The 16,368-nt window shown below is 41.5% G+C and overlaps 1 protein-coding gene across 6 annotated transcripts in view; it reads right to left on the reverse strand.

Moving 5' to 3' along the window:
• Window positions 1-466: 466 nt before the first annotated feature.
• The window catches only part of AASDH (aminoadipate-semialdehyde dehydrogenase), a 36,898-nt gene continuing 20,996 nt past the window's right edge, over window positions 467-16,368 (reverse strand). For 3 of the 6 annotated variants that reach the window (XM_067530660.1, XM_067530662.1, XM_067530659.1), the window contains 9 exons: window positions 14,016-14,122; window positions 12,909-13,081; window positions 11,414-11,618; window positions 10,657-10,775; window positions 8,232-9,075; window positions 5,961-6,124; window positions 5,192-5,317; window positions 2,638-2,769; window positions 467-1,566 (listed from right to left, as the gene is read on the reverse strand). In XM_067530660.1, the coding sequence (XP_067386761.1) occupies window positions 1,156-1,566; window positions 2,638-2,769; window positions 5,192-5,317; window positions 5,961-6,124; window positions 8,232-9,075; window positions 10,657-10,775; window positions 11,414-11,618; window positions 12,909-13,081; window positions 14,016-14,122 (2,281 nt within the window). In that variant the 3' untranslated portion in view covers window positions 467-1,155. Of the gene's footprint in view, window positions 1,567-2,637; window positions 2,770-5,191; window positions 5,318-5,960; window positions 6,125-8,231; window positions 9,076-10,656; window positions 10,776-11,413; window positions 11,619-12,908; window positions 13,082-14,015; window positions 14,123-16,368 lie in introns of those variants that run through there. The other 3 variants (XM_067530663.1, XM_067530665.1, XM_067530664.1) reach the window with 3 other exon arrangements.

Raw genomic sequence — 16,368 nt, forward strand, 5'->3', positions numbered from 1 at the left:
GTCTGGCCATACTGCATGGTTCAAAAGAGGGAAGGTGCATTTAAACCACCTGTGCAGTCCCCGAGATCCTGGGTTGATCTGTGTCATCCCAGATGCAGGATAGCTGCTCTCCCTTATTCTGGTTGCTTATGAAAGGGGGTTGCATGTTGGGGTACTATGATGGCTTTCAGGCACTCAGATACTCCTGTGACGAGCACATTATAAAAAACAATAGCGAACAGAACAGAATTCCAGCACTGAAGGATTCAAAACAGGTAGCATCCTCAAAGGGAAGGTGCTCTATGTATGTACAGTTGGCACACTGAGATACAGTTATCTATTTTCAAAGTATGTTATTAAACTCAATAAAATGGACAAAAATCCCAGCCAAATACTGGAGAATTTGAGACCAAACAGACTAGCAACTTGCACTGTTATGCTAGACATGACATATGGCACAAAATTAAATATAAATTGCCAGAAACAGTTATGTCAGAGTGAACACATTTATTTTTCACCAAAATTCAGCTTAAATCAGAGATTATACATTTGTGATCTGATGCTGAGCAACCATTAAGTCAAGAGCCCTCTCTCGATTGAGAAAATAATTTGTCTTTGAAATCATGTTAGCTAGCACCAATTTTCACCTAGTGTAAACACACCACCTTAAAAATGTGTTCAGTGGTCATAATTGGGGGAGTTTAATGTTGACCAAGTAACATTTTTAAAAGGTATTGCATACTGTCGCCACTAAGCACTATCATGTTTTAAATAACACAATTAAAATTTTAAAAGAAAACAACCACACATTTCTCCAAATCCACACAACACAATAAATACATCAAAACTGCAATAACAAACGCATGGCAGCGAGTCTTAGAGCTCAGGTAAACTGACTCAGGCTTCCACTACAGGGCTAAAAAGAGCTCTTTTTACCCCACAGAATGAGCCTGAATCAGTTGATCCAGGCTCTGAGACTCACTGCCGTAGGTCTTTTGTTGCAGCGTAGACATGCCTGTTGGTGCAAAATTGTTAACTAGCAAGTTTGCAAACATGATCAATTTTACCCAAGTAGAATGGGCTAAGAGGTAGGCAGCACCTTGCAGGCCAGTGTGCTTTCAGTTCAATTCAGTGATGTTCTTAACTTCCAAGCATAAACACTGGAAATGAAGCAGTTCAGCACTTCGTACTAGTTCTTATTTTTTCAGCGATATACAAATCTAGGCAATAAACATAATCATTTCTACAGCCAACAATGAGCCTTGTTCCACATACTACAGGGGAAGAGAATACTTCTCCTGGAAGTTTATCTACACCCACTACCAATCCATTCTTAGCATTCAGGATCCACACTTTACCATCTGTAGATGTTGCTGCCAGCAGCATTTCACTCTCCAATTCAAGACTATGGAAAACAAATGGAGTTGCATATACACTTGAAGTGGTTTCAAATTTCCACAATAAATTACCTTCCATATTACAGCAGTAGATAAAGTGGTCATGGGAGCCAAAAAATATTTCTTGCCTAGTTAAACTTGAGATACACGGGGATGAAAATACTGGTCCATTGGTGGAAAACTGCCAAACCTACAGAACAGTATTAAAAAAATTAATCCATTATTGCAAGTTGTTTAAGTTTCCAATGATACATCTATTTTAATCTTTACGGACAAGTTGTTGACAGAAAAGGACATAACTACATTTCATCATCTGGATACTGGCGCACACTGGATATAACACATAGCTAGAAAATACTTGCAACATTCACAATCTAAGCTCCCTGCATATATTCAGTAGGCAGGCACACAGCTGAGCTGAAGAAGAGTTCTGAGTAAGTTTGAAAGCTTGTCTCTCTCACCAACAGAAAGTGGCCCAATAAAATATATTTTCTCCCTAGCTTCCTGTAAATCATTCATCTACATGGAGGCCCTATTAAAATGTGGCTAAACAGGGAACGAATTACCTTAAGGCCATTACAGCACAGGCCCCCCTTCCGCATGGTAAAACCCCCCTCCACTCCCCATGCCCTCTATAGAGAATCTCTCCTCATTGTACTGGTGTAGTGCAACAAATCCCATCTTGTTGGAGTTCCAGGAATCACCTACATAAAAATCCCTGCAAGTCAATGAAAGGGGGGAGGCATCCTAGCATCGCTGTTTTAGAACATCAGTGACAAATTTTGCTAAGGACACTTGTGAGTTAAGTATTCTGTGGCTGAGCCCAGCAAAAAAACAAACAACAAAAATTCAACCAGAGATAGGAAATTCAGACCAAATATGTCACCATCTGACACGCCTTTCATCCTCCCCTCCCAAATTAAATTATTAGGATTTGAACTGAGATGCTCAAGGTTTTTACCGCTGCATTAAGAATGGAGAGATGGCTAGGAGGACTGGTATTCTGGATTATATTCCAGCCCTGCCACTGACTTGCTGGATAGCCTTGGGCAAAATGCTTTACCTCGCCCTGTTAGAACTTATCCTTCTGTAAAATGGGCACATACTGATGCTAGTTTTACTTGGCTGGTGTAAATAAGAGTTAATCTTTGTTAATCCTCAGAATAGTTTTATAAAAACTGCAATTTATTAATAAAAGATAAATTGAAGCAAGACTTTGTGCTGTAAGAAGGAGAATAATCTAACAGTGCTAGCTTTTCACCTTTTCTCCAAAGTGGCTAAAACAGTACACATTCCCATCCACACATCCAATGCACACACACTGCTCACTGCAGTGGGGAGAGGAGAAGAGGGGTTTTCCACAGGAATTTTTCCAGATCTTATTCCCCGTACCCTGTGAATCACAAATCACAATACATGGTGTTTAATGTGACTGAAGAAAGCTGCATAAAACTACAGGGCAATTCCTTTCCCTAGTAATTGGGCTGGGCCCTGGGAATATCTTGAAGAAGAGAGGATTCGCTCCCCCAGGCTACAGAGCAAGAGCAGACCTACTCTGCAGCGATTACTCCAAATTAATGGCTAGAAAAGTCTCTGTGATCCTCATGCCCCTATTCTATCCTCCTCCATGACAGACAAGGAAGGATCAGAGGATCTATGTAACACCAGATCCTCCATCTCTCTCTCCTAGCTTTATGTTCCCCCATCTTAAATCCCGTGTCTGTGGTTGTGCAGGGGCGGTGGAGCTGGGCTACATCAGAGGATGTGCATTCCCCATACAGATTTCCTATATCCTGACTCTCCTTTTGCACAGCAGAACTCTATTGATTATGCTAGAGGGCCCTCCACACCAATGGAGGAGGGGGCACAACTTGCTCTTAAGAGCATAAAACTGGCCATTACATATGATGTTAACCCTAAACAGTGTATGAACGGCTGCAACCCATAAATCACAATCATCATTATAGATCATGAATACAGCTAGTGTATGAACAGTTGTAATGTATGTGAATTATCTGAGTCAGTGCCACTGCTGCTCTGTGCCATCTCACTCTGGTAACACATAGCTGTAGAGAAAACTTGCAAGAAACCTTGCTGAAACGTTTTTAGGAACACCCTTATTTAGAGACAGCTTTCTCAGCTGGAGGCTCCTTTCTTGTTTAGCTAGGCTTACCTTTGAAAACAGATATTATTCATCCACAATAATCCTTATGAATTTATCTTTAACCATGTGTAACTCAGCCATTATGACAGAAATCTTATGAAAGGCAGTGTGAGCTAGTGCAGTGGTTCTCAACCTGTTCGCACCAGGATCAAAAAATGCACCTAAATCCCACAATCAACTGCAGCTGCAAAGGATTATGGAATTAGGCTCATGAAAAGAAGACACCATTGGTTTTCTGGGGCTGGGCTATGTGCTGCTGGGGAAGGATATGGGAGTTAATGGGTGTGTGCTGGAGGCTGTGCGTGAGAGCTGGGTTATGGGGAGTCAGGAAACATAAGTTCCAGTCCAAATTCTGCCATTCACTCAGCATGTGATCCTGAGCAAGTAACTCTGAGCCAGAGTCACAATGATACACTTGGGCACCTAACTCCTGTTTAGATGTCCAAGTCCAACATTTAGGCAGCAATAACATTCATAAAACAGCAGATCAACGGCCACCTATTCCTGCAGGCACCCAAGTTTCTGCCAGTAGGCAATGCACAAAGCCACTTAAATCCTGATGCTGCCCCACAGCTAACAAGCTCCTTGGATCACTCAGCGCTGGTGAGAGTCTCAAACGAGGCGTTCCTCAGAGCATGCCTAACCTGCACAAAGACAGCTGGGGCTAGCAAATCAGGAACTGGGGGTGTGGGTGTGAGAGAGAGAGAGTGTGAAACCCAAGTTCAAAATCCTGCTTTCTTTGCCTGATTTGGAGCAGTGACTTGAATATGACTCTCCTACATGCCAAGTGAGTATCCTTACCACTTGGTTATAAGAGTCAATCTCTTGCGTCTCTCTATCCCAATGAATATTTAATTATTTTATACAAAGTGGAACAGCTTCAGCATGAGAAATTGAGACCCAGCCCATATTACCCAATAGCCAAGTGGTTAGGGCACTCACCTGGGATGTAGGTTCAAGTTTCTGCTCCAAATCTGGCAGAGCAGAGATTTGAATCCGTGTCTTCCCATATCTCAGGTGAATGCTGACTGTGCCATTGTCTATAATGGAGCGGGTGTCTGTGTGCATGTCTTTCCCGCTCTTGTTTTTCACATGGAATGGGTGACCTAGTTTAGGGAGCCAATTCCAGGAGACGGTTCATGGCTGAGAACCCTGAGCCGAGACAGACACCTCTCTCTGGCCCAAAGTTAGACACCTAACTACCTTTCAAAGGCAGTGCTCAGGCCACACCCCTCTCCTCAGCATTTCCTACTGGCTAAAATCAGGGAGCTCCTCAGTCCGTCTGCTGCCTTCTGTGAATCCCTTTCTTAGGCACTTAACTCTCCCTATGCATTGTATAGAGAAACGGGGCAACTAACATGGGGTTGAGAATCCCACTGAGCAGTAGAGCACCTATAAGTCAGACAGTTCATCAGAGAGTCCTTTTGTGAATTTAAGTCTTCATCTCTCTGTGCCTCAGGTTCCCCATCTGCAAAATCAAGATAATACTGCTCTCCTCTGAAATGCAGTGGGATCCCTGGACGAAAAGATTGTTATTAGAAAGTTCAACCTTGCAGTCCTTATTGAAGAAAAACTTCTACTGACATCACAGCATGTTTTGGGTGAATAAGGATTCTGGATTGGGCCCAGAAATAACAAGGAAGGTACATACTGGATTTATAGCCAATAAAAGTCCTCCTAGTGTAGCAACATATAGGTGATCTGGCAAGATGCTCAGATAAGGAGATGAAAATACAGCTCCACCTTCACAGTGCAGCTTCCAGATACACTCCTCCTTCTGTGAACCCAAGAAAAATGTACATCAAAACATTAAAAAGCTATACAATCTGATAACAGAGAGTTAAAGTTCAGGATGTTATTTGCAAGGACTCAAATGTCAAAGTTTTATCAATAGCAAGTTTACTTGCAAAATACTAGTTATTCAGTGAAGATTATACTTCGCCAGCATTAACAGAAACCCATACTGCTCAGGATAGTTTCTTCTCTGATAGAGCTAAATACTGGAAATTCAGCTAGCAAATACATACTACCCACCCACATCACTTTCCTTCTCTCAACACATTCTGGAGGAAGGGAAGAGGTACATAGTCTCCTCCACACCAAATTGTGGTGTTATTACAAGTTGCCAGCACTGAGTGTGCACATTTTAGATATGCCCTAACTACCCAGGTCCATACTAGTGACAGAGGGTAATTTGACATACAGTCCTGAACTGGCATTGGAAGCATAATGCAGGTAGGCCACAGGCTGCCAACAGCACTTTTAATCACTATGTCATTTAACCGTACTCCAAGCAGGCCTAATTAACTCCAGGATGCCAACACTGATGGAGGTGAAGCTGGTGTTACTATAGATACGGTTCAAGAGAGTCAGATGCTTTACTTTTGATGTACATAAAGTTAGTGAGGGTGACTTCTTACATAAATATCCAAAGCATATATATGTTGGTCATGTGATCCAATGTAGACTAGTCCAGTGACGGGATGCACAACTGCAGAGCTTTTCACAGCATCTTCAGTGGTAAAGACACAATGTATTTCCCCATTTTGGCTTCTGAGCACGTACACTAAGCCATTATAGCAGCCTGCATAAAATAAAATGCAGCAGGGAAAAAAAAACAGGTGATATTTGGATTAATGTTTTAACTGCGTCACTGCTGATCAAAAGATAGCTTGTGAGTCAACCTATTGCCTCCAAACATATTTCCCAGCACTTTTTGCTCACAAGTGCATTTGACATTAACTGCTCAGTGCTCTTCCTCTGAGTCATGTTTAAAGCTGTACCTATTTTTACTGAACTATTATTGTGAAGTTTGTTGGAGGACAGGGTGAGCTACTGCATATGGACAGGCGAAGTGCAAAGCTTGTGCATATTAATGAAATTACTTTTATTCTCATTTGTGTTTCTGTCAATAAACATAAAGCTTGTTTCTTGCATGAACAGAAGATGGTCCAATGGTACTTCATCTACCTTGTCTCTCTAATATCTTGGAACCAACAGGGCTAGAACAACACTGTATCTGGCAATACAGACATTGAAGCGTATAATAAAGAGCCTCCATTTTGTTTAATGAAATCCAGGCTCTAGTTCAAGGGCATAATACAACATCAGTACACTTTTATTACCTGCAGTCTCAACAGCAATCAAAATATCCGCCAAAACCTTGGTCAACCCCACTTTATGTGAATCCTAAAGGCAAGGGATCCAAGCTTTGTACTATTTCACACTTTAGACATATATATGTATCATGTGTGCATGCACTATGTAGAAAGATAACATTAATAAGCATTTAATTATTCTCTTTTCATCTGAGCAGATGACAAAAACCCTCCTGATTTTCATGGGGAGGTCAGTTACAGGTGACATATTGATCCTGTGTAAGACAATAATGGCTACTTTGACATGCCAGCAACAAACTGCTTTAAAACTTAGACAGTATATACTGATGGAGTGGAAAGTTCATTTGCCAATATCTTGTACCAGTGACTTTTGTTCAATGTATCCACAAATAACTTAAAAAAAGATTATTTTGCATCAGACTTAACTATCTGAGGTATCATGCACTAAGTTCTACCTCTTAATTTTTAAAGCTTATTTTAAAGACATTTTAAAGACATATCATCCCTCCATAATTAAATTCTTCAAAAGGAACTTGTACCTACAGATTATCAATTTATTAGTACAGACCAGTTAAGAAAAGGAGAATAAATCAATTGGTGCATAATACGCCAACCTGATTGCAATACATTAAATAAGTTGTCCTTCCATCATTCTTTATGGTTGTGATAAAGTTACTGCCTCCAGAGCACCGTCTTGTGGCCTGGACTGGCAATGCAGTACCTTGCCTCTATTTCCCCTTCTGCTCAGGAGCCCTTAAAAAGTCCAAACTGACTAGATATTCCCCTCCCACGATCCAATTAAAGTCCTGTACAGAGTCAATCAAAATAGAACTCAAACCTACCGCATCTTCACCCCAGTTTCAAGATGGGCCGAAGCCCCTCCTCCCTAAGCGTCTATCCTCTCTTTAAAATTCCTTTCAGAGTTCAAACACAAACAGGCTCTTCTACCCAGTTTCTCCCATCTGAGGATCTGTCTTCTGTAAATCTCCAAAGTCATCTTCTTCTAAAAGAGGAGTCTCACAGTTCCCCTCCTTGGGGCTGTACTTATTCTTGTCTGCTGTGACCTTGGATCATCTTCCCTCAGTTGGTTGCTCCTTTTCTCAGTCTTATTCCTTCCCAGATTGGAAGAAATCAGCAGATAGGCCTCCTTCCCTGCTGGGGTTTTCCCCTCTGCTGAGATTCAGGGCCCTGCAGGAGGCTTCTTACTGTCTGAGGCATCTGCAAACAAACACTCACCTTTTCTCTCTAGGCCCCTTCCTTATCTACTTTAGGCCTGATTCATTCAGCCACCTGATCCATCTGTTACATGACTTCATTCATTACTCATCCCCCTCACCTGGGGAGATAAGCTAAGCTTGTAACAGGTGGACTGGAGCCCACCTCCCTTTCAATGGCCCAGTGACTGCTTTCCCCTTTTGTTCCCAGTTACTGCAGTTTAATTTTAGACAGACAGAACATGGGTTGGTGGAAACAGAGATGGCAGCTACATATTGTTTGACATTAAATAAGCTGCTGTGTAATTTGGTTACAATTTAAGGGGAGGGGGAAAGGAAAATCATTTAAAATACATACCAACAATAATGAAGTTTCCACACTTAGACACACATGCAGATGATTCAATACGATCTCCAAGGATTCTCTCCCACTTGACTTTTCCTGAGTATAAATCAATTGCCTGCATTGTGTGAGAATGTGACCCAATGTATACAGTTGCAGATAAATCATCCATGGCTGGTATTATAACTAATGGGGAGGCATCTATACATTTGCCCATATTTGACTTCCATCTTACGTGTAATATCAGCTTCTCAGGCATTTTTAAGAGAATCTCTTCCGGAGGAGCTTGTTCTACAGAATGAGTACCTGTTTCATTTGCCTTGCTTGCAATTTCTTGACTGCTTCTGATCTTTCCAGGTTTATTCTCCTTCACTTCATTTTTTGTTGTATTAGCAGTCACAACTGATGAATAAGATGCTTGTTGTCCTAACTCTGTTCCTGCCTGTCCCGCATTACATGGATTCATAAGAGACTCAGAGGAAGTCATTGACACCATCCGATTTCCTCTGTTTAGTGCAATAAATGCAATCAATCCTGCAGCAACATTAAAGTACCTTATAGATTTTGGTTTTGTGTGTTCTCCATCGAATTTCCTTCCACTGCTCTCATTCAGTTTTCTTTTCACAGTGTTATGATTCATTATTTGGTCCTCACTTGAGAATGCAGCTTTAAGAACATGTTGGTAAATCTCAGCAATGGGACTGCTGAGAATAACTTCCAGGAGCCCAGGGATGGCCCGGCCTGCCAAATTCTCAATCTCATCATGAAACCGTAGTGATTTCAAGGAGTCTCCACCACTGTACAGAAACAGTGAATCTCTGGAAATGCTGGGTGAATCAACTGGAAGACCCAGAAGGGACTAGAGAAGAAACGGAGAACAGAATTTGTGAGCTGAACACTAAAACAATGTCCCAATGCCACAGGGAAATAGGGGATGAGCCTGTCAGGTGCCTCAGACTCCCACTGAAATCAACAGGGACTGACAGTGCACAGCACCTCGCAGGATTGTACTCGCTCTTTTTGGTGCTTTTTGAGAAATGCTGGCTGATCAAGATGTGGGGGGGAAAGTCAATTTCAGCAATGCTAACTGAATTTTATGCTTGATTCAGATTCTGCAGCCACTGCACAGCCAAGGAATTAAAACAAATTGCAAAGAACTATTAAAAAAAATGCACCTCAGAGCATTTTACTCAGAGATGCATTTTTTAAAAACTTTAAAAGCGTTTCTGCTGCTCAGATCAAATGGTGTTGCCTTTGACAGACAATTTTATTTGTAGTTCCTGAAGCACTTTTTATAATGTAATTTTATTAGGGAAGCATGAGACTAATCTTTATGGGCTTTTTATTGTTAAAATAATGTAATTGTAACCTTTCTACCTGGTTTTGAACAAAAGACCTAATCCCTTCCAAAACTGTCTCAGAGGATTTTGGGAGCAGCACCCACAGCACAGAAAATAGCAACATACTGTGAGCCTAATCCTACTGCAACCTTTGCTTGTTAAAGCAGGCCCTGTTATATGAAGCCCAGTTCTCTAGCACAGCAGATCTAGGCTAGGATGTGTCCACCAAGATCTCATTCATGTTCCATCTCCCTGGGTTATTGGGGCAGTCACGCAGCACTACCCGTTGCAAGTATCTGATAGGGCACAATTTGTAGCCACATCTGCTCCCTTATTAGTGCCTCTATCAGCGAGCCCCATTCATTCATGGGAGTTTGTGGGGAGAAGCTCAGGAGCCCACTTATGAGGCACAATGAGCATTGTTTTCATTTGCAGCTTAAACTAAATACAGAATTCTTCACTTTCTCTCCAGATGTAACATTGCCATGTGCCGTGAAACAGCTGCTGTGCTCCATATCCGTAGTAGCAGAAGTGACTCCTGTAGTTATACATGAAGGGCACTGTATAAAGGCAAGATATTTATTATTTTAATGTCATGCTGCTGCTGCTACACGAGTCAGCATATAACAAAACCAGATTGCTCACGAGATAATTATGACAAAATTCCCTCTATTTAAAAAAGAAGATAAAAAGTAGTATATAATAATGCATTAATTGGGGGATTGGGTAACACGGTAGCTTGTTTGTTAAAAACTCCATGCCCCAATTACTGGCTCCCACTAGGGAGATCTTGCTTGGCATTGGAAGAACTATTTAGAAACTGCTGACATATGTGGCTGCAATTCACCCCACATACACTAACAGTTTAGCCCATTACAGCAACTTCAGCTTATGAAAAAATAAATAAAAAAAGGGCTCCCTCCTGGCTGTTACAGAGAATCTATGTTTAAGTACTAAATGAATGGATGGAGCTACAGTACATAATGTATGTGCAGCAAGAAAATTCTGGTTACATTAGTCACACTTATTAAAACTGTTTAATTCCTGACATGTGTATAATGATTCACTGGCAATGATAAAAGGGCAGCTTAAAATACTACCTTCCATAAATACTGCAATCTTTCCCACAATTCATCTGCTCTTCTCAGCTTACTGTCATGCCTTCTGGAATTTAGATGGTGACTGTAAATCTTGCTCAGCTCAGAAACATCAATTTTGCCTTCATACAAAATAAAAAGCACAAGATCTTTTCATTGCATTTTAGACTTCATATTTTCAGATTCTTGTCATGGCCCATATGTTCATTTGGATCTCAGTCCAGACTTCCTTATTTGTGGGCAAAACTGCACCCATTTTACACCAGTAATCAAACGCATTGACATAAAAAGGGGCAGGTTTTTGAAAATTACCAGGACACTCCCCAACATAATCCCACATCCAGTGCCTCATCCTGTCCCAACTGAAAGCAGTAGGCATTTTGCCACTGACTTCAATGAAAGCAAGGGCAGGCCAAGTGAATAAATGTGTACATTTTCAATATTAAGATGCTTCAATTCCAGAGAGTCTAAGGGTGTCAAACATTACATAGGAATGCAATGGAGAACAAATGAGAGTCAAATAGATTTGTTGCAGAACAGAGTTTACAGTGATGGCTTAATACCACAGGTCACATCAGAGCACAACGTAATAAAATAAGAGTTAATAGTGCATGAATCAGCTACTATTTGGGGTGGGGGATGTCAAGTTTCAGTAAAGAAGAAAAAACAACACATTTAGCTTCTAAACAGTTAAACCAAACAGAAAGGCAAACAGCAGCATCTGCACTGAATGGCATTCCTCAAACATTATTTTATGTACCATGCGATGTAAAAGGCAAAGTTTCAATCAGCACCAGTTCATCTGGGATTGCGTGGGCTGAGAGATGTTTCTGGAGTTCCTTTAGAGTGTCTTCTGCTAAATTGTCTTTAGGTAAATTGTCTTTAGGTACAATGAACAGGATTAACTTTTCCTGTTGATACCATGTCACAGCACAGGCTTCCACATGATAAAGACCTTCAGCAGCCTGCAATACAAGAACATGCACTGGTGTGATGATGTGAACTGAGGGCACAATTTGGAACATCCTTGAAAATAAGCCTTCTGTGTTAGACATAGAAATGGCTCCAAAGATTAAAAAATTGGACTCAATAGGCCAAATTCTGCCTTCACTTACATTTGTATCATCCAACTGAATGCAATGAAATTGCACCAGATAATAACTAAGTGAGACTTTGCTCCAATCATTTCATTGAAAGTCCATCAGGGAAGCTACTTTCTTATTTATTAAACATACCTCATCTTATTGGACCATGTCTAAACAAATTTTAAAATGTTTTCTATAGGCACATACCTCTGACTACCTTATAAAAAAAAAGAGCAACTAAAGTATATCTTTATTCAACAGAAACATCCTCTTGTCCCTAGAGATACAATATCAATTTAGACATAAATACAATTCCCTATGGGACAGTGAGGAGCTATTTGTGCATTCAGGACACAGTTACAATCCTAGTTCGACAGAAGAATCTGTTTCCAGAGTCATTTCCATTGGGTTACAGTAGGGAGAACGTGGATGATTGCTATCAAGCTTTAGTATTAAGTAAGAATACTTCTTTTTGTCTCATTGACTTTCCCAAACACATCTCTGATGTAATACCTCTGATTGCAACTGAGTTGTGCCTGCTAACAAGACAGCTTGGATTTGATCCTTCTCCTTTCTCCAAATATCATTTTCCTTTTTCTCCTTTGTCAATATCTGTTAATCTCTCTCTCCCTCTGCTGATAGTTGACTCATTACAGACCTAATAATAAACAGCTGGTACTCATACAATGTCTTTTGTACAAGGGTCTCAGTGCTTTAGAAACATTAATTAATCCTCACAGCACTTGGCTGAGGTAAGGATGTGGTGTACCCATTTACAGATGGGTAAACTGAGACAAAGAGCAGTTACATGACTTGCCCAGGACATTTAAGTAGGAGCAGAATATAAGGATCCTGAGGCCCACTCTTGTGCTCTAATTACTACACTACCCTTTTCAATGACACACACCAGTATTCTTCAGTTGTCAAATTCTTTATACACAGTTTTGAGATTGAGTTTGCATAAAATAAACTACAAATAAAGGCCCGATTTTCAAAAGCTCATGGCAGCATTCTTGAGAACAATGCGAGCTGGACACTCTGGAAAAATCTAGCCCCAAAGTTTGATTTAATTACATTAATTCTTGCACTTTTTTGCTGATGAACAAGTCGCTGTAGCTTTCAGTCCATAACGTTCCACACTGCATAAGCTCTGAGCACTACGCATATTACCTGCTGTACACATTCAATATTAAGACGTTTGCCATGGCGTTTAACCTGATTGTCCTTCCGTCCTAAGAAAAACATCTCTGCATCCTTCACTCTCACAAAGTCCCCTGTTTCTCTCATTGTGTTCAAAGGGACAGTTACTTCATCATCAAGGAAGCAGATTCGTTCTTTACCACCTGTGCAAAAGAATGTAATATTACATCTTATAACTACAAAATTATGAAAGGTCTACCTCATATTTCAGAAAGTCACAAGAATTAAAATAGCTTGGCAAAGAGCTATTAACATTTAGTATATATAAAGGCACTAATGATTAGAACTAAACTTCTGAAAGCAAAAGTATCAGTGGGACTGGATCCTACAATTAATTCAACTGATACAGTCATATAACTTCTACATATATATGATTCAAATGGAATCAGAAAACAAGTCACTAAAATAATCTGGTTTTGTATGTAAAATAATGGGAATTTCTTGCCTGTTAATCTGATTTCTCTAAATTGGCCTATATTGCTAGGTATGTGGTCCCCATCAAGGTGGTATCTGCTCATCTAGATGTCCCACCCTGTTTTGGGTTGTAATGAGAGAGTTTGAACCATTTCTCTGAATTTTGTGATGCAGTCTTTTTAGGATTTATGGAGTTTTTATTTCCTGCAGTTTCTAATTGAGCAGGATAAGCCACCCATCTCCTTTGTAGGAGGGTTTACATCCACCAACTGTGCAGACACAGAAGGCCTATGGAGAATAGATTGATTCTTTTGCTATTGAAGAGCACATGACACCACTGAAGGTAGGTTTAAACTCAAAAGATACAAGTAGTGCCTTTTAGATGTCAATATCTAAATATATAACACAATAATTCTGAGAGCCCTTTAGAGAACGCTGGCAAAGTTTTAATCACAAAAATAAGTATCCAGTCCCATAAATTGTTTAAATACTGTATAACTTTAAAAAGTACATTACTATAGAAAACACCAGATTTCACTTCTGCATTTCAGAGTGTTTTGTTATACAGGCAGTTGAAAACAAAATGCACAGAGATTAAAAGAGATTAAAACACTAAAATATTTTTCAAAACTAATCAATTAAGAGAAATAAATATAAGATAACCTATGAATACTTGTCCTTCTCCTTCTAGAACTACAGAACCAGTGACATCTCTGACTTCAACTGTGGTTCCAAGCAGTGGTGATCCCAGTGGTACAGGGGAATCAAATCTAAACATTTAAAAAAAAATTAAAAGTAAGAATCTTTTCCTTCAGATAGCAGAGAAAACAAAAAATTTCAGAAAGCAGGCTGACCATAGACACTGCAGAGATCTGTGGTTATGTTTACACTGTAGCTTACAAGCATATAACTGCAGGCTACACTCCTATTTTTAGCAAACCAGCTCAAGCAGAGCAAATGCATGTCAGTGTATTCATGCTGGGATGCATACACTGAACTACAAAATAGATATACCTTATTTGAAATGAGATGTGTGGGGCCCCATCCAGCTTCCTCCTCAGAATGCTCCCCACCTAGCAGTTCCTCCGCAACTTCCACTATTTGGGCTGTGGCAACTCTGGTCCACCAATGAATTCCCTATCTCTTGCTGACTAACTGGAAAAAGAACTGTTACTTACCCTGTAACTGTTGTTCTTCAAGATGTGTTGCTCACGTCCATTCCCAATTAGGTGTGTGCGCACCACACTCACTGGTGCCAGAAATTGTTCCCCTAGTGGTACCCGTAGGGGTGGTTCTGGCGCCTTCTGCAGCAGCGTGCATATGCGCCTGTATGTAGGGCACTAGCAGCCCAACTCCCTCTTTGTTCCTTCTTGCCGGAACTCCAACTGAGGGAAGGCAGGTGCGCTGTGGAACGGACATGAGCAACACATCTTGAAGTTACAGGGTAAGTTCCTTCTTCTTCAAGTGCTTCAAGTGCTTCCCAATAAGGTGACTTACCAGCAGTACTGCCAGAGGTGGGCAGGAGTTCATGGACATGATGATTGTAACACCACACTGCCAAAGCCAGCGTTGTCCCGAGCCTGCTGTGTGATGGTGTAGTGGGACATAAGGGTGTGCACTGAAGACCATGTATCGGCTCTACAGATGTCCTGTATTGGGACATGTGTCAGGAAGGCTGCAGAAGACGCCTGAGTCCTTGTAGAATGGCCTGTCAGAGATGCTGGGGATGTGGTCCCAGGCTGCTCATAACAGGCTCTGATCCATGATGAGATTCGCTGGGATGACACAGGAAATCCCTTCATTCAGTCGGCAATCACAATGAAGAGTTGCGTGCACTGACCGAAGGGCTGGGCTTGTCAGTGTAGAAAGCCACGGCTCTCCTGACATTGAAAGTATGTAGCTGTCTCTCTTCGCTAGAGTTATGAGGTTTTGGGACAGAAGACTGGCAGGAAAATGTCTCGGTTGGCGTGAAAGTGAGATATCAACTTCGGCAGGAACACTGGGTGAGGGCATAGCTGGACTTTATCTTTGTAAAAATCCATGTAGGGAGTGTGCTGAGGTCAGGGCCTTGATCTCCAATACTCGCCTCGCTGATGTAATTGTTACTAGAAACGTGACTTTTCAAGACAGCTGCGTGAAGGAACAGGAAGCCAAAGGTTCAAAGGGTGGTCCAGTGAGCCTGGAGAGAACAAGATTCAGATCCCACTGGGGAACTGGGTCCTGCATTGGAAGGAAGAATCTTTCCAGACCTCTGAGGAATCTGGCTGTCATATCATGCAAAAAGACCATTCTGCTCTGTATGGGAGGGCAAAACGCCGATATCGCCACCAGGTGTGCTTTAACCGAAGAGAAAGCCAAACCTTCTTGCTTCAGGTAGAACAAATAGTCCAAGATCACCCGGATAGGTGATTTTGTTGGTGAGACATCCCGGCGAGCTGCCCAGCAGGCAAAGTACTTCCATTTGGCCAGGTAAGATGCCCTGATGGAGGGCTTCCTGATTTCTAACAGAATCCTCTGAACCTGAGGAGCTGAGCAGGATTGCTTCTCCAGACTTAGCCATGGAGCATCCACGCTGTCAGGTAGAAGGAGGTTAGGTCTGGGTGGAGCAGCCAACTGTGATCCTGAGAAAAGAGGTCGGGCTGCAAGGGGAACGTCCAAGGGCGGGCCACTGATAGCTCGAGTAGCATCCTGAACCAATGCTGACGCAGCCACACTGTGGCCACTAGGATAACGTAAGCCCTGTCTCTCTTGATTTTTATGAGGAACTTGTGTATTAGAGGTGTTGGTGGGAAGGCATACATGAGATTACCCAACCATGACAGGAGAAAGGCGTCAGTCAGCAAGCCTTTGAAGTGAGCAGAACTGACTGCATTCCCATTCCCCTTGGTGGTGAAGAGGTCCACTCGGGAAGTGCCCCACCTTTGGAAGATGAGTTTGGCCACCTCCCGGTGTAGTGCCCAATTGTGGTGAGAGCAGAAGGATCTGTGGAGGTGATCCGCTAATGCGTTCTTGACCC

This window comes from Emydura macquarii, unplaced genomic scaffold (assembly GCF_026122565.2).
Source record: "Emydura macquarii macquarii isolate MOO-44397 ecotype Brisbane River unplaced genomic scaffold, CSIRO-AGI_Emac_v2 contig_3108, whole genome shotgun sequence".
Lineage (NCBI taxonomy): Eukaryota > Metazoa > Chordata > Testudines > Chelidae > Emydura > Emydura macquarii.